Raw genomic sequence first — 18,759 nt, forward strand, 5'->3', positions numbered from 1 at the left:
GAGTTTCAGGGACGGCCGGGAGAGAGAGAGAGAAACAGGGAGAACAATCGGGAAATATTTTTATAGATATTTAATATCTTTATAGGTAGGATCAGGAGAGAATGGATGGACGGACGTACGAATAAACAGCTGAAACGAAAGAGGGACGGAAGGACTGTTGAAATCGTATACACGACCAACACGATTAATCCCACGACGCACGGCGTTTTAATCCCTCGTCCGCCGTCTTGCGCCGCGTTTGCGGAGGCGCTTCCGCTTTTCTTTAAGCGCAAGCCGTGTGACGACGACGACACACCACGGTGTACGGCGGGCGGCCCTTTGTTTTCAAAACTAAACTCATCGCAGACGACCGCGACTGCCGCGAGAGCGCTACGGCCGCGCGGCGACGACAACGACAACGACGACGATGACGACGACGAAGATGACGGCGGGATGTTGGGGGACGCGGGGAACGCGACGGGAATGAGGTGAAGTGTGACTAGCTGCGCACGGTGACGTCACGCGGCGTCAGTCCCACGTGAAGTTGGTTTCTTGTGATCGAACGTATCGTATCTCTAGATATTCGTATACTATGATTGTCAGGTTTAGAAAGTTTTTTTTTTTTTTTTTTAAAGGAAATTGCTTTCTTTTTCTCTCTCTAATTTTAATATTTGAAACGAAAACATCAACACTTCCTTTTTCTAATTAGGAAAAAAAAACGCATATGGGTGCAACTTTGTGTGGTAAATTACACCTGCGTATACTTATGATGCGAAATTTATTTTCTTATAGTTGTATTTTTCATTTCGTTTCTATTCTTTTCAGTTTTTCTTGACTGTCTCATTCTAAGTGCAAAAAATATAATGTAACGCAGACACGAAGAAAATGAATCTCTTATAATTTAATATATTTAAAAAATTCAATGAAACATTAAAATTATAAAATATTTATTATTGTGATACAAAATCACATAAAAATACAAAAATTATATATAATATTAAAATAAATTGTTTAAAATTTTCAAAATTTATTCAGTCGCGGTAATAAAGATGAAGTTTTAAAACGATAAAAAATATAAATTTAATTTATAGAAAAGTCTCCAAGAAATATGAAAAGCTCCGTATGTACAAAATGTATGTGTACTGCCAATTTTCCGGAAACATATTTTCCAGAAGATACAAATCTTTATCAGTTTAGTTTGTTACCGACAGCTATCGCTACGAACAACCACGAACAACATATCAAAACATCGAGAACCACTGGACCGAAAATGGCGGTTCTGTTTCGATCTGTAAGGCAATTTGGGAAAAATTTGATTTTCTCAGAATCATGTAATAGAAGTATATCGCTGTCTGCAACTACACATTTAAGAAAAAGTGAGTTCGCTGTTAAACGTCGCTTAACAAAACGGGGGACATAATTTTATTGTGATCTTTATTGCGAACTTATACCTAACCTGTACTTAACCTTGTCTTAATATCTCAAGCTTATCTACATTTAACTTCTTGTAGTAATTGAGAAGAAAGATGATAAGGTCTTAACTATCGAAGCTGTAAGAGTGCCACAGGAAAAGGAGCATCTGTTATTAAAGTTAAACTCCAATGCGTGTCCTCTTTGCGCCACAGGACTTGACGTTAAACATACTGTGAGTTTTATGATACTCTGTTGCCCATTTCTACTAACATAGATTAATTTTTATTTTAAATTAACTTACTTTTTATGATGTATTACATTATTTACAATTTTAAGAATTAGAAAAGGATAAAGAGTGAATTGAACCGAGATTAAAGTCGATCTCTCTATATTGATAAAAATGAACCTATTTCCATCAGTATAGATTAACCTTAACTTTAATCTTGGTATAATTTATTCTTTATCATTTTAGTTGAACGTGAATTAAAATTAAACTGTATTGATAAAAGTGGACAAAATATTTTATATGATAACCTATGAAATGTCATGTAAATTTAATTGTAGAGTAGAATTTTATTGACTTCAGCATTTTTACAAACCAAGAAGGAGACTTGGTTTACAATTTTTTCCTTAACTCATTTATTCATCCATACCTTTCTTTCTCTCATCTACTTTTTGTTTATCTACTTTTTCTATTTCCTAGTTACTCTTGCCTTACATTATCTACTATCTCTTACAAATTACAGCTTTTACTCGCAGTCTTATATAATCGAATTATCTTGCTTTCAAGCTTTGTTAATCAAATTTTCAGGCTTTAGTATATAAGTAGTATGACATTTCATGTGCCATTCTGTGTATTATATGAATAATTTATATTATTCATTAAATCTGAAGTTTCCTATATATTTTACAGGATATTCTTATTCTAAAACAATTTTTGCGATCAAATGGAACCGTACTACCACGTAGAGTAACTGGCTTGTGTAAGGTGCAACAGAATAAAATTTCCATTTTGGTGACTATGGCTAAAAGAGCAGGTTTGTTAATATATACATATATATTAATCTAAATACATTGTAAAATGGTTTAAGCTTGTTCTCTTTAACTTAATTTTGTGCATTGTTCACATCTCTCTCTCTCTCTCTCTCTCTCTCTTGCCTTTTTTTTTTCAACATATAGAGAAAAAAAGAAGAGATGAACTATGAAGAGTTCAACTGAAAAGAACATCTATTATTAATCCTTTATTACTCATGATATATCCAAGCATCCCAATTTTATAATCTCTAAATATATAAATATTTACACACATTATATTTGGCATAAATTATTTTAGAATATAAATATTTTTGTATTTATCTTTATCTAAAACATTTAGAATATTATCAATCTATATTTAATCATAAATTATTAAAAAAAATGAAAATTGAGATATAATGTTGGGATGTTAGGAACATCTTATGCAAATATAATAATTACTTTAAAAAAACATCTGAGTAATGTAGACTATGTATAGAGTTAAAGAATTATATTTCTAGAAATAATGTTTATCTTGCTTATTTTTTAGGCTTGTTACCAGACAGAATGTCGAAACAGATTTTGGCTACAGAAAAATGGAGACAATACAACACGTATTTCGATGAGGCTACTATACGATATAACAATACGATATACAAATATAAAAGATAGGAAATGTACAGAATTGAATAGCATATTTTATTTACTCAATTGAGTACCATTATTTAATCGAATATTGATCTACTTCTCTTCCTAATTATCACCTTTACAATATTTTCAAATTGGAAACTTGGAGGAAGAATTTTGTTGGCATAAAAATTTCTAAAATTTAATAGTTCATAATTATATGTTTACAAAACAATGTTTACAAAAGCATCGCTATCATGCAAATGTTATTGCAATGATTATTGCTTGCAATGAATATTGATTAATGTTTTTTAAACTAAGTATAAACTTTAATAGTGTCCAGTTTTCTCAAAATCAGGACGTTTTCTAAAAAAAAATAACATAATAGCATAATATTTATCCTTATTTTTAATTTTTAATCACATATTAAGTCATGCATATCCTATGTATTTTTTTTCTCTAAAATATTAAAATATTTAGATAATAGTCTATATCTTTTTCTTTTTTTAATACATTTTATAAATATTTTTTTTAATATTAAAGTATAAGAATTACTCAATCTTTATCTACTTGTAATAGTGACGAAAATTTACTTGGAACACGAACGACTTATGTAGTAAAATAGAGGACCAGAATATTATTAGATACAATTTATTTTCTGTCACTCAATTAGTATATACTTTTGGAACTTAAAGTGAGATAGATATTGATATTTAGTGAAAACGAGAGAGTTCTAATGCAGAAATAAAAAAAACAGGCCTGTGTGTATTAAGGGTTAATGTTAAACAATAAGGATGTAATGATTCATTACATTACATTGTTTCAATTATGTCTAACTGGAAAATACTTCTTACCATACTAAATTCCTGTTAAATTTTAATTTCAAGAAGTTTTATATCTGTATATATATATATATATAATTATTACGCAATTTTTCTTTTACTATATCTTACGATATAATTGATCTGTTTTCCCCACCCCCTTCTTTCTCCCCCTCCCTTTTACGTTTGTGTTATATATATATATATGTGTGTGTGTGTAAATTTAATTTTTATTTACAATTTGTGGATATAATCTATACTCGCACATCCTACAACGTTTTCTCTGCTATGATTTTATCGACAGTGTCGGAAATGGAAATAACTACCTAGTACCCAATTCGGAAATATATATTGGCGGTAGTGTACAGAAGATTCGGAGAAAGATTTTGATGCCGGTCCCTCAGAAACTCAGAACACCTCAGAATTTTCTTATTTCTCTCTGATGCTGTGACCACGAGTGACCGAGTGTAGCTCAATGGTACTGGGTTAACTGAGCCTCATTCGAAGAGACTAAAATCCCAAAAGTCGGAGAAAAAGAAGAGTGTAGCTCAATGTACTTAATAAATGTCAAGTGTCGCAGTCTGTTCAGTCACTTCATGAACTCCGTCAATTCCATCAACAGCTGATTCATTAATCTCGCCGTGAGTGAGTATTAAGGCCTTCACACATAAAACTCCGTAAGAACGTAAAACATAAGTATAAGGAAATCGACTAATTCCAATTTATTGGAAGATATTAGTATTTTAATTTTTTTAATTATTTATTTTGGTATTTATAATTTTATAGTGAAAACAATCGCGTTTATAATATGAAATAGGTGCCGGATACGGACGGTAATAGTATTATATTATATATAGTAATCGTGTAAAGTACATATACATAAAGATAAAATACTCTTTACACTTTATTTATAGTTATATAAATATAAAGTATTTATTAATCTAATCTAATGGATTTTATATCTAATCAGAAAGCATTTCCTGATTATAATACAGCAAGAGTTTGTGACACTGACTAGAAAATAAGACTTTAAATTTTGTTCTAGAAAGAATAATTTGGAAGAAATCATGGCTACACGTTATATGATACAAAGTGCCCTACGTTCTATTAACGCATACCATCACGCTGTATGGTCTACATGGTTTACATGGAGTAAACTTTCGAGAAACTCGAAAAACCTACGAAATTTTGGGACAGGAATCCTTACGGGGCTAGCGACATACAGCATATACAGTGACGTAGTTCAGGCAGCGCAAAATGATTTACATTATACTAAGACTTTTATGGCAGAGCCTATCACAGCTGTCGAGCAATTGGAAAGAAATCCGAACGATATGAAAACAAAAATGGAACTATTGGTGATGAAGACTCAAGCAGACTTCTGCAGAGCGCTCAAATCACTGGAGGACGGCTACTCCTTCAAAGTGGATCGCTGGACCAGAAAAGAAGGTGGTGGTGGTATTACTTGCGTCCTGCAAGACGGACAAGTATTCGAGAAAGCCGGTGTTAACGTTTCCGTCGTAACCGGCGTGCTACCGCCGAATGCTGTCCAACAAATGAGAGCACGCGGTAAGAAGATGGAAGACTCGGTGCCGTTCTTCGCAGCTGGTGTCAGCGCTGTGATTCATCCTCGCAATCCCATGATTCCTACGATTCACTTCAACTATCGTTACTTTGAAGTGGAGAATCCAGATGGTACAGTTCAGTGGTGGTTCGGAGGAGGTACAGATCTCACCCCATATTACTTGGATGAGAAAGATGCCAAACACTTTCATAAAACGCTAAAAACCGCCTGTGACAAACACGATCCTTCTTATTATCCGAAGTTCAAGGAATGGTGCGATAATTACTTCAACATTGTGCACCGAGGGGAACGACGTGGCGTGGGCGGGATATTTTTCGACGACCTGGATACTCCAAACCAGAACGAGGCGTTTCAGTTCGTCGCTTCTTGTGCTGAGGCAGTTATTCCGTCATATATTCCTTTGGTAAAGAAACACAAGAATGATGGTTATGGATATCACGAGAGACAATGGCAACTATTGCGACGGGGTAGGTACGTTGAGTTTAATTTGATCTATGATCGCGGCACCAAGTTTGGTCTGTACACACCCGGTGCGCGATATGAGAGTATACTTATGTCTCTGCCATTGAATGCCAAATGGGAATACATGCACGAACCTAAAGCCGATTCGAGGGAGTCGCAACTTCTGGAAGTGCTAAAAAACCCGAAAGATTGGTTAAACGAAACAAATACGGATAATGTGCAAGTGTAGGTTTTAATTTCTCGAAGTGACTTTCGTACGATTAGGAAAGATTATGTAAAAGTAATAATATTATAATATAATTTTAGTACATAAGTGGAATCTGAAATGATAAAAACATATTAAGATTAACATTTTGAGAGTCGATAGATGTATAGATTTATAACATGTATAGATTTATAAAAGCTTTGTTGATCATGTGTTTAACAGGAGATAAAAAGAATGTGATCTTTGAAGTGCCAAGTAGAACTATGGTGTAAATAAAAATGGACACAAATTTTTGTACAATATACATATATTAATTAGTAACCGGTTTTGTATACAATCGTACATACATTAAAATTTATATTTTTCGAAAAAATTAATATAAAAGTAAAAATAATGAGATAAAAGAATGTGGTATATAAAATTTCTCAAGCTGTTTTAACGCACTTAACATGAACTGTATTAATTCTAAAAACTTAAATGAACATTATTTACAATAGTAATAGTACCATACCATTATTATTACAACAGTATAGAATCAGGCATCATTGCTAAAAATGACGTTTTCCATTAAAATACATTAATATATTTATGCGAAAGTCGGTGGTAATCATTCAGAATCTCATAAATTTAATTTAGTATTCAGTCTTTAATTTACAAAAATTTCATTCTTATATCAATTTATATAAACAGTCATACTTACAAAGTAAATATCGTCTTGTTAAAATAAGATACAATATCATATTAACCTTAGAAATCATATAAATGTGAAGATATTTATATAAACACGTATAAAATTACATAAACAATAATATTACAATATTATAAAATTGAAATGTGATAATTATCAAATAAATTCCTCGATGAAATTAAGGGGAAATATTTCACAGCCAAAATGATTTTACAATCATATCTTCACGTGATATATATCTATACATGTATATATATTGAATATATATATGTAGAAGAGTATTTATTCAGGCTATGATGAATAAATAATGTTCCTAAATTGAGTTAGCTAAATTTAATATTGGAAAGTCAATACTAAGTTTTTGACATTTGAAAACCGATATCCATAGCCGATTTTAAAAAAAATTTCATTGGAATCGACGTATCGGCTCGATATGTCTTAACTAACAGAAAAATATTTTTAGAGGTTTCTGATTGTGATTGTATTTTGTTGTGTTGAAGTATTATTCTCCTTTTGTCGATATACATATAAATCAATAAATTGTATCTTATATAGTTATATAATTTACTACATATAGATAAAATAAAATATCTTTATATACATATATTATATAAGATATTTTATTTTATATGTACGCCACGGAAGAAATACCTAGTCGAAGACAGTATTATTTAAATCTGTTGAATTTAACTTCTTCAAATGATCGAAGTCGTTTCAAAGCTTTGCAATGTTTGCTTAGTCATTTATAATATTTATACTATAATTAAAACGAACTACCAAGCTGATTGAAGACTATTTGTAGGCGTGATTATTAGTAGGCGAATAATTTTCATTATATACAAAATCTCTAAACACAGCATATGTAGGAAGAAGACGAGTATTTAATGTATAGAGTCTTGAACACGATTCTAGTAAAGAGAGTAATCTTGTTTACAAATTACAAAATGCTAGTTTCAACATTGTGCAGTCTATGAAATTATGCAAAAAAATAAATACGTCGCTGTAGCAGACGAATGAACAGTGATCTGTTATTATTATACATATATGTAAGTTCTATATATATATATATATAATAATAATACATATATTGTATATATAATTTTATGATAAATTATTATAATTTATACATAAATTATATAATATATAATTATATATGCATATATATACATACATTATATATATAATTTATATATAAATTATTCATAGTTTATATATAAATTGTACAGTATGTAATTATGTATTAAACACTGGTTTCTTTCTTAACTGGCAAATGGTTCACCGACTCATCTAAATAAATCTCATCAGCCTCAAATTGTTGTATATCACCTGCAGGTTTCGCAAATGCGTTCATTTCATCGATTAAATTGAGATTATTAATGTCACGCGAACTAGACCTACTAATTGACGGAATATCAGCGAGAGAACTAAAGTTCTTCTCCAGTAGAAGATCTTTCGATTCTGGTGGATTAAATACATTGTGATCCACGTCTGGCAACTGCGAATTCTCACGAGAATTGTTTTCCTCCATACTTTTGTCGGAGATACAATAGACATTCGATAGGGAACAAGCGTAAGGAGTTTCCGCGTGCGGTGTTAACGTACACGGATTATCACTAGTCAAACTGTTTATCTCAAAGAGCGAACGTTCCGAACGATCGAACGATTCTCGAGACTCAGGAACTTGTTGCCCGCATAGATTCGAGCTGGTTGTACTTTGTATATCTATGAGTGATGGTTTCGAGTAGTCACGGTGCTTTGCGCTCATCAGCGACGTGAGGTCGTTCAACGAATTACAATAATTGTTTATCAGCGGTTTCTCATATTCCAACGGTAAACAATACATACTGTTCGAGAGATACAACCGTCCCACATTTCTTGATATGCGTTCCTCATCAGTGGCGATCTCGGTTCCATTCACGCTAGGACACCTTTTCCTCGAGAAACGTTCCTGCTGTGCCATTTCCATGTTCTCGCAGATCTCCGGCAGATTGTGATCGCTCCGTTCGCTAGTCATTTGCGTGACGGTATCCATCTCGGAGCTATACTCCAAACTACATTGTTGGGAGACATTTCGTAAATGCCACTCTTCGTCCGTCTTCGAAACGTCCGCGTCCGAGTCTTGTGCCATTCTCCTCGGTGGTGGCGTTTCTCTTGTATTGAACATCATGACGTTGACGTGCGGGCTATCCTGTTGCGTGCTATTATTAATCTTCTTGATACTGTGCATCAAGTTCTCCTGACCAATAACGAAGCGCATCGGAATTCTTTCCTCGGAGATGCTGCCGCCACTATCCGATAATATATTGACGTTTTTTATATCGTTTATGGGATTTAGCTCGACGTGTATATTGGTATTGTTGACTTTAGCGCTGCTGCTCAAGATGCTACGTTCTAGACTGTTGTTGATCTTCACGGTAGGCCGAGGTATGGAAATGCAACTTCCGCCGTCACTGGTAGCCCCGCCATCGCCCTGCTTCCTCGGGCCGAGATTATTCTTCTTCGCGGTTGCGTGTCTACGTTGTTTCTTGAAGAACTTCCTAGCGACGCCGCTCTGATGAGGATTATAGAACATCTCGACGCAGGCCGACGACGGTTCGGTATAAGTGGTGACGGAATTGTTAGAATGATACTGATGACGATGCATTATTATCAGATTCGCCGCTTTCGCGTTCACGGAAACGGCAGGTATGTTTTCTCGATTGGCCGCCAAGTCCGCGAGCTTTGAGCTGTTGTAGATCTGTTGCGAATGATTGGTGTTCCTTGACGAAGCAACGGAGTTTGTGTCGGATATTGCTTGGATGGCTTGTGAGTTGGACAATGGCGGGACAAAATTTTGCACAAGAGGCTGCGTCGGAATCGCAGAGTTCGCGTCACACACGCTCCTAGTGCGGCAACAACGGTTCTTGCGCTTTTCCAGCCAGCATCGCATTTTTAGCCACTGACTTCGAACGTCATTACGAGCAATTCCGTAGAAGAACAGCACGAAAATACCCAGAGAACTCGTAGTGATTGCGTATATCACGGCGAACACGGTCTCTTCGAACGGCATGGAGTCAAACGGCTTGATCGTTACTGCAGCTGCACTATTCCAGGATATCAAATACAACACCAACATTATGACTTGGCCTTTCCACTGCGTAAATTGCGAGTGTTCCGAATCCTCAATATCGGAGGATACAGTCTGCGTGCTACGCATACTATTCCTGTCTCCGGAAGGATTTGCATTTGGCTCCAATAACTCCAAATCCATATTCTCCGTTGCCTGAGTACCCTCAGACAATTGCGTGTTCATGTCGACGTTCTGAATCGCACGTCTGATGAGCAAGAGGAAGATTAGCAGATACGCGATTAAAATTCCAGATGGTATAAAAAGCGCAGCGAGCGCTGGTCCGGATGTGAGGAAGCAATGAGAATAACCGGCGTATTCACGTAGATTGATTGCGCCAGATATTCCACAAATTATCAAAGCTACACCCCATCCGACCAAATAGAGTCCTAACAAGGGCTTAGGTATAGGCTGATCCGGAAGCTCATCGTCGGGTATCACATTGAGGCCTGGTTTCGTTAATTTTTTGTGCATATTGCTGAAACAAAAGGATCTCAATAAATATTTTCTTTAAAGAAGCGTGTATGATGGCTGCGTTCAGCAACAAAAGCAGCTTTAAAATTATTATAAGATTCTTTCATACGATTAGTTTATACATTTAAATCTAATGAGATAAGAGCAAAATCAATTATATTAAAAAATTTTACATCTTATATAGAATTTTACAATGCAAAGCCATTTTTTCTGCAGAACATAGACGATATATTTACCTAGCAGATACTGCCATCCACAGCAGACAACACAACGACAAATAATGTAAAGCAAGACCAACACCCTGGCAAATCTCGAGATGCTCTGTTTGCTGGATACCGATGCTATATAGAAATGACAACAGTGCCATGGCGAACCAAGTGTTGATAATGGAATGTTTCGCCTTCTTAGGCATCGTGATAGATGTGTAAGAAATAATGTACGTTACGGACATAATCATCAAGCAAGTTATCGTCACGAAGCTTCCGATATATATCGCAGGATGTGAGAACTTGAATTTCGCTCCACGTAAACTGCAAAAATTACATACAATAATGATAGAATCATAATCGAAAAGAAAACCTTAAAAAATAATACAAGTGTAAGAAGGTCTCGTACCTATTTCCATCCATATCAAAATACGAAATTTCCTGCAAAAGTCCATAATATCCTAATCTGTCACAATGAAAAACTATCAGATTATTTAATAGGTTGATTAAATGGCATCCATTGCTGGTCCATCCTCCTACGTTGTTCAATGTTTCATCCCATACTACTGGTTTCAGCCTTTTTCCACTATAGTGATACAACGGCGCCTTCAGCATAATGTAAACCGGTTCGGACAGATTTCGTACTGATGTACCAACTGCAAAAAATTACATAACTTATTTAATCCTTTGGAGCTAACGATGAATCTACTATACATTCAATTATATCCTTCCAACTGACGATTGAATCTATTCAAATATATTTAGTGTACTCATTCTTTTTTATTCGAGTTATGTTATTTTGGCTGCTTGAAATTAATTAGTGTCTTTTAATCAATATAAATTAAATAGAGCTCACAGGCTCGATGTCAGTAATTCTGTTACAGATTTTGATGTCAGCTTCGGAGAGTTAAAAAAGTAGAACCTAAATTTTACATGTTACAGTTTTCGACTCACTTAATTTACTGCCGACAATACACGTTGATATGTCCATGCTATCATTTGTAATTGTCTTAGGAAAGAATCTGCTGTCGCTATACATATATATCATAAGCTGTTGAACTATTGCACTGTCTTGTGAGTGTTGCAGCAAAGAAGAAGGCAATTGAATGGAAGCTTCTATTGCCTTGTCCTTCGTATTGATCGACGTCGTCCTGTTAATCGTTGTACAGTGTAGAAATCTCGCATCCGAATCGGCATTCACAGCGATATTTGTGTACCATGTACATGTTAATCCGCCGAAACTGTCGCGCTTAACACGAAACTCCTCGAGCGCCATGTACTTTTTATGCGACTGTATGGACGGTGTAAATTCTGTAATACGTTCAATCGCTTTGATCAGTCTTGTGCAGGCTTTGAAATTTATTTCCGCTCTCTTTAGCATCTCTTTCGGCAATTTCATCATCGAACTGACGATGTCAACCAACATGATACCGAGTTCCTTTTCGTCGATTAAGAAATTTAAATAATTCTCAATAGTCCGCACGATGAAATGGATTTCAACCGGATCTGTTAACTTCACCGAGCCGTTTCCCGTGTAATTTTTGAATCTCTTAGCTGTCTCCAGCAAAGTACTCTTCGTCAAGGACAGATTAACTTTTGAAAATTGCTCTAAGATTTTCGTTGTATGAGATATGTACGGACATGATTCCGTGTTTAGGCGTTCCCACTGACCGCTTGTGTTACAATGATAAAAAGCTTTCAAAGGCGCTTGCATTAAACCCGAGAGACGATCAACTTCGCACGGTAACTCCGCTTTCCATCCTACTATTGTCTTAGGCCACGTATAAATGCCCTTGTTATTTTTCGTCACTGAAAAGAGAGTACATGATTAACGGTTCTTTAGTGCTCAAAAATTTGATTAATTACCTGCTAGAGGGCAATAACGCGTATGCTCGGATATTACGATGACACTGACTGCTTTCGACTTGTTGCCGTTTACAGAAACTAATAAACAATTCCATTGTCCGTTATGTTCTTCCTTAATCGGAACAATACTAAGAACACTAAGAAACAACGCAAAGAATACAACAATTGTTAATCATCCATAATAGGAATTAGGAATATATATTTTTTGTGGCGCTAAAGAAATATGAGTCCTTGGAATTTATTAAAGTTTTCTTGTTATTAATTTTAGAAGTTTTTAAATTTTTAACTCGTATAAGAAAGGAAAATATTCGAAGGACTTATATATTCCAGTTATGAGTTAAATATTTTTAAGACAATTTGAGAAACTTTATTTATTACCTGTCTACGATACCGCTATCCGGTAGATATCTATTGTCAACCTTAATGTTAGGCAAATTCTTTCGTGGATCTTTGTAAGCATTCAAGTCCATGATTTCGGTGGACGCATTAGGATACCACAACCAATTCAATCTGGCACTTTTGTCTACCGTAACGCTGGGTGCTCTGCACTTTAAGGTAATCGAATCTCCAGCGAAGACAACCTGATTTTGAATCGGACGAATTTCAATTGCCGGCGATATCCACTGACACTGAAGCTCTTCCCAGAATCTTAATTTCTTCAACGATTGTCCTTTAGCAAACGCTGGCAATGTGCATTTGGGCGTTGGACTGAAATATTAAATTAAACGTGAAGAACTTATCAATGTAAGTAATCATAATTAATCAGAGATATGCAATATATGTTACCTCAATTTAATTGAAGAATTGTAGATCCAATTACTAAACCAATATAGGTCGCAATCACATTTCCAAGGATTATTAGTCAAGTCTCTGAAATAATACACATAAACGTTATAAATTTTATACAGATATAGTAATTAGAAAATAAGTAGAAATTTATATTACTTACAGTTGTTTTAACATGTTAAGCCCATGAAATGTGCCTTCTTTTAAAGTAGTTAAACTGTTTCCAGTTAATTTCCTAAAATATAGATATATATGTGTTTGTATGTTACATATTTTTACATAATAATATAAGCACATAGAAAGCTAGTAAAATTAATATTTGCTAGCGTAAATAAATCTCGCTTTAACTTACAAACGATCTAAGACCAACAAATCATGAAATAAGGATGGCGCCAGAATAGTAATTTTATTTCCAGACAAATCGCTAGAGCAACAAAGCAAAAAAATGCATAAGAAATATGTCTGTAAGAAAACTGTTTATATGTATTAACTTTCACTCTAGACTTACAGTCTTTTGAGATTCGATAATTTCTTGAATGCATAGCTGTCTATTATTGATATCTGGTTTTGACTCAAATCCCTGAAATTACGAGTTTTATAAAATTATAGAATTATAAAAGATTTACACATTTGTGCCCATTTTCATAAATATAGAATAACTTTACTCTCGGACCAATTCGTTTTTCATCTTTTTCCCATTTTTAAAATTAGAAAAAGATGCAAGAGTAAACTGAGAGTCGAAAGAAAAGTTAATCTATAAATAAAAAAACAAGCATGAAGCAAATTTGCAGATGAGTTTTTATTTATCTACGAGTTCTTACAATCGCTCCAAGTTTGCCAAGCCGTTAAAACAACCCTCGCCTATAGATATAATTTTGTTTTTCGATAAATCAAGCCGTCTGAGATTTGTCAAATTTTTAAATGCATCCACTTCAACAACATAAATGACATTTTTGCTCAAGTCTCTGTAATCAATTTGACTTTTATCACACTGTTATCAGAAACTAAATATTTAACATAGAAGATATATACAGCCTTACAGTTGTATAAGTTCCACGTTGACTTTATTGACGTCTACATCTTTGATTTCTTCTAGGCCATCACTACATTTAAGACGTAACCACTCAGCTTGAGCACCGACAGGTTTGCACAAGCAATGTTGTGGACACACAATCGCGTTGGCCCATGTTGGAAGCAGAATAGCAAACAGAAGACTGACTTTCATGATTAAAGAAAGTTCGCCGTTGATCTGAAAAATATAAAAATCTGCATTTTAAAACTGAAAATAAATGGAAAATGTAAATTATGACTTATGTTCTAAAATTCACTGCCAGCGTGGAAAATTTATAGTTCATGTTACATATTCTCTAAAATATTTAAAGTGGATCTCGTTTTGAAGAATAAAATTTCACTCACAGATCCATTTCTAGAAATGTATATTTACTTGAATTTTGGATTAATTACTTTCTAATTCTAAGACTAGAGATAAAAAAAATTAAACTGAGATTAAAGTTAATCTACATTGTTAGAAACGGATTAAAAAATTAAATCTTTTTTTTTAAACTGGTTCAATTTTTATTCGTTAAAATAAGATTCCCTCGAAAGAATTTAGGAAGTACACTACAGATCTAGCACTGGTAATATATTTTGAAACACAATCTATGCCCCCACTGAAGTAATAACGAGAAACTTTTTGTCGAAGTTCCACGTTTCTTGAAAAGTTGGCAGTTATTGCCGAAAAGTTTCTTGAAGTTTCTATTGTCAGCGAAAAGTTGCTGTTTCTTGTGTGTTTTCAATCGGAAGATGGAATTTGGAAACGTATTCAGAGACAGCAGGTAACGAAAAGTTCTCTCTTTTGTTGCTCCAGTAAGGACATACCTTTACACACGTGCAGTTGCCGTTCGAGATACTCTATATCATTCTTTGAACTTAAATGATAAACAATTAAGGTAACGGTATTGTTGGAAAAACACAGTACAGCAGATATAAACAAGGAAAGAAAAACAAAAAAGAATACTTTGCCATCACACTTTCTGGCAGATGTATACGAGAACACTGCGGAGTGCGGGTCGTTGGGGTCGATTTTTCGCAGCCGCGAATATTGAAGTGCGAGGGATAAGAAACAGATGTCCCGCGATACTCACGGCCCAATTAAAGGTCGCGGTTCTCACATCGCCGAAGAGCCAATTTTAAATAGCCACATTTTTATTTATGTAGTCCGTGTGTTATTGACGCTGCGGACCAGAGTAGACTAGGTAGAGGAGAATCTGGAGCACAGTTTCGTTGTAACGCTATCTGACGAGAGCTGCTGGCACTTGGCAGATATCAGCAGGTATTGCTGTGTGGAGAATTGACTTTGCGCGGAGGAATTGTTTTTCTCGGACAACAGACGACGGATACGTCTCCGTAATTACGATCTGGTGACTGCGATCATTTTCGTTTCGTGCAAAAACGCATCGAATGAGTGTAATTTTATCAAAATTTGAACGGAGCGGGGTATTCTATACCTTTACCGGAACATAACCTTTACAGTTTGTTGTTCTATGTGCTTGAATTGCAACATACGTGGAAATGTCGATCGAAATAGAGTCTGCTGAGTAAGTACAATGATTTATTCTGACTACTGGATTGTTAGAAATATGAATTATACATCGTATAACATACTCGATTGTTTTAGTGTGATCCGATTGATACAGCAGTATCTTAAGGAGTCAAACCTTGTCAAGACGCTGCAAACCTTACAGGTACTTCCTCCTCAACGTTTGATCCTGAATTTTATCAGAATTTTTCATATAATTTAACAGAATATATATGTATTATTTTGTTGTTGATGTGATTATATTATATGACACTGTATTTAGATGCTTTATATAAAACATCTTTTAACATTTACTAATCTATAAATAACTAAATTCATCATTAGAAATTTTAGAATATTTTACAATTCAAAAATTCTAGAAAAGATATAGACTCTATTTCCGAAAAGTTTCAATTTGTATAAAAATTCTAAGAAAAATATTTACCAGGATAGTACATACTTTTTTATACTTGCTTGCTAATATATTTTGTACACAGGAGGAAACAGGTGTATCGCTGAATACTGTAGATAGTGTGGATGGATTTGTTGCCGATATAAATAATGGCCATTGGGACACAGTTTTGAAAGCTATACAGTCATTAAAATTACCGGATAAGAAACTCATAGATTTGTACGAACAGGTAGATATGTTAAAAATTAAAATTATACATTAAACGTAATATAATAGTCTTTCTAAGTACATATATCTTGTAAACATTGAGCTGTTCTTCTTAGCTGATCTTACACTGTTCACCTTTTCTTTTTTTTCTCCAATGGTAAGGAAAAGAGGAAAGATTAATTGTAGTTTAGCCAAAAGAATAAACCTATTGTTCAAAATCTGTAATATAATAGATTTTTTCCAAAGTCTGGATCAAATACATACATTGTTACAATACATTGTTACATTTTCTTGCAAAATTCATAGATTTTATTTTTTCTAGGTTGTTTTAGAGTTAATTGAACTACGAGAATTGGGCGCAGCACGTTCCTTATTAAGACAGACTGATCCCATGATTATGATGAAGCAACAAGAACCCGAGAGATATATTCATTTAGGTATCTATGTTTATTAATTTTATTAAAATTTTTTTATTTTATAATTATTATTAATATTGTTTGTGTAATATTATATATATTATTTTACAGAGAATCTACTTGCACGTTCATATTTCGATCCACGCGAGGCATATCCCGATGGAAACACGAAGGAAAAACGAAGAGCATATATAGCCACTGCTCTCGCTGGCGAAGTATCAGTAGTACCATCTAGTAGATTACTCGCTCTGTTGGGACAAGCGTTAAAGTGGCAGCAACATCAGGGTTTGTTACCACCTGGCACCACGATAGACTTGTTCCGAGGAAAAGCGGCGGTTCGTGATCAAGAAGACGAGAAATATCCGACGCAATTATCGAAACAAATCAAATTTGGTCAGAAATCACACGTGGAGTGCGCGCGTTTCTCGCCCGATGGCCAATATTTGGTGACCGGTTCAGTGGATGGTTTTATCGAGGTGTGGAACTTTACGACTGGTAAAATTAGAAAAGACTTGAAATACCAAGCGCAAGACAACTTTATGATGATGGAACAAGCAGTCCTATCAATGTCGTTTAGTCGTGACAGTGAGATGTTGGCAGGTGGTGGTCAGGACGGTAAAATTAAGGTTTGGAGGGTACAAAGTGGACAGTGCTTGAGGAGATTCGAGAAGGCGCATTCGAAAGGTGTAACTTGCTTACAGTTTAGTAGAGACAACAGCCAAATATTGTCAGCCTCGTTCGATACTACTATAAGGTAATATAAATATAAAAAGAATTACATTTCAAATATACTTTAACAATAAGTATAATATTATTAACAGTCTCATACAAATTTCATAGGGTACACGGCCTTAAGTCTGGAAAGACTCTCAAGGAATTCCGCGGTCACTCTTCGTTTGTTAACGAAGTCGTTTTTTCCTCAGACGGTCATAATATTATCAGGTATTTTTATTATAAATATAATAAGTTTATTATAAATATAAACTGAAAATAATTTCTGTTTTTTTTATAAATGTCATTTATTATTTTGTAGCGCGTCGTCGGATGGAACCGTGAAAATTTGGAGCTTGAAGACCACCGAATGCATAGGCACGTATAAATCATTGGGAGCCGCTGATCTCACAGTAAACAGTATACATACCCTTCCTCGAAATTCAGAGCACTTCGTCGTGTGCAATCGTTCTAACACTGTAGTAATTATGAATATGCAAGGGCAAATAGTGAGATCATTTTCCAGCGGTAAACGAGAGGGAGGTGATTTCGTAACTACAGTGGTGAGTCCGCGTGGCGAGTTTATTTATTGCGTCGGTGAAGATCTTGTACTGTACTGTTTTTCCACGTCGTCAGGAAAACTGGAAAGAACGCTCAATGTAAGTACACAATTTATATTTTATTATGGTATTTGTTTATTCTAATTAACAACGGCCTTTTTAGATACACGAAAAGGATGTAATTGGCTTGGCGCATCATCCCCATCAAAATTTATTATGTTCTTACAGCGAGGACGGTCTGCTAAAACTGTGGAAACCATAAATAAATTAAGAAATTCTTATTCTTTTTTATATTTGTAAAAGTAAAGAAAATATGTCATTATATGTATTAGGAGTATGATTTAGTTTTGAGGGTTTTGCGAAAGAGATGAAAATATTTTTAGTAAAATATTCATTCATTATCTTGTTTAAATAAATCATTTGAGAAAAAAAATCATTAAAATTAAATCAAACACTTAATATTATAATACAACATTTTTACAATAATTGTGGTATTATAAATTTATTCCCGAATTATTATGCAATAATTATTAATTTATATCTTATTAATGCATTAGGTTTTTTATCGTAATATTGATCAGCCAATGAAAAAATATATACATATATACGATATCAACATATTTAAATAAAAATAAAATAAGAC

The 18,759-nt window shown here is 34.2% G+C and overlaps 4 protein-coding genes across 8 annotated transcripts; 3 read left to right on the forward strand and 1 right to left on the reverse strand.

The window, feature by feature from the left end:
- The first annotated feature begins 401 nt into the window (after positions 1–401).
- Positions 402–3,129, forward strand: mRpS18A (mitochondrial ribosomal protein S18A). Of its 2 annotated transcripts, none has more exons than XM_018545928.1 (5): positions 402–467; positions 1,191–1,355; positions 1,491–1,624; positions 2,306–2,429; positions 2,957–3,119. In XM_018545928.1, the coding sequence occupies exons 2-5, from the start codon at positions 1,250–1,252 to the stop codon at positions 3,076–3,078; spliced, it is 486 nt and encodes a 161-aa protein (XP_018401430.1). In that variant the 5' UTR covers positions 402–467; positions 1,191–1,249; the 3' UTR covers positions 3,079–3,119. The 2 variants fall into 2 exon arrangements, with proteins under 2 accessions (XP_018401430.1, XP_018401428.1); XM_018545926.1 differs by having other exon boundaries at positions 404–467; positions 1,071–1,355; positions 2,957–3,129.
- Positions 3,130–4,044: 915 nt separating this feature from the next.
- Coprox (oxygen-dependent coproporphyrinogen-III oxidase) lies at positions 4,045–6,425 on the forward strand. Of its 4 annotated transcripts, none has more exons than XM_018545911.1 (2): positions 4,045–4,499; positions 4,900–6,425. In XM_018545911.1, exon 2 carries the CDS (start codon positions 4,922–4,924, stop codon positions 6,128–6,130), a length of 1,209 nt encoding a protein of 402 aa, XP_018401413.1. In that variant the 5' UTR covers positions 4,045–4,499; positions 4,900–4,921; the 3' UTR covers positions 6,131–6,425. The 4 variants fall into 4 exon arrangements, with proteins under 4 accessions (XP_018401413.1, XP_018401414.1, XP_018401415.1 ...); XM_018545912.1 differs by having other exon boundaries at positions 4,904–6,425; XM_018545913.1 differs by having other exon boundaries at positions 4,045–4,495.
- Positions 6,426–8,034: 1,609 nt separating this feature from the next.
- Remo (Remoulade) lies at positions 8,035–14,463 on the reverse strand. Its single transcript, XM_018545915.1, has 12 exons — positions 14,273–14,463; positions 14,054–14,197; positions 13,741–13,812; positions 13,585–13,656; positions 13,396–13,467; positions 13,233–13,316; positions 12,825–13,154; positions 12,447–12,583; positions 11,535–12,389; positions 10,990–11,236; positions 10,611–10,904; positions 8,035–10,378 (listed from the first exon to the last, which is right to left on the reverse strand). The coding sequence occupies exons 1-12, from the start codon at positions 14,455–14,457 to the stop codon at positions 8,035–8,037; spliced, it is 4,836 nt and encodes a 1,611-aa protein (XP_018401417.1). The 5' UTR covers positions 14,458–14,463.
- Positions 14,464–15,559: 1,096 nt separating this feature from the next.
- Smu1 (Smu1 spliceosomal factor) lies at positions 15,560–18,378 on the forward strand. The gene is made up of 8 exons (XM_018545917.1): positions 15,560–15,829; positions 15,910–15,976; positions 16,308–16,451; positions 16,752–16,866; positions 16,957–17,599; positions 17,686–17,787; positions 17,879–18,215; positions 18,280–18,378. Exons 1-8 carry the CDS (start codon positions 15,804–15,806, stop codon positions 18,376–18,378), a joined length of 1,533 nt encoding a protein of 510 aa, XP_018401419.1. The 5' UTR covers positions 15,560–15,803.
- Positions 18,379–18,759: the final 381 nt, after the last annotated feature.

The sequence above is a fragment of the Cyphomyrmex costatus genome, unplaced genomic scaffold, assembly GCF_001594065.2.
Source record: "Cyphomyrmex costatus isolate MS0001 unplaced genomic scaffold, Ccosl1.0 scaffold506, whole genome shotgun sequence".
NCBI lineage: Eukaryota > Metazoa > Arthropoda > Insecta > Hymenoptera > Formicidae > Cyphomyrmex > Cyphomyrmex costatus.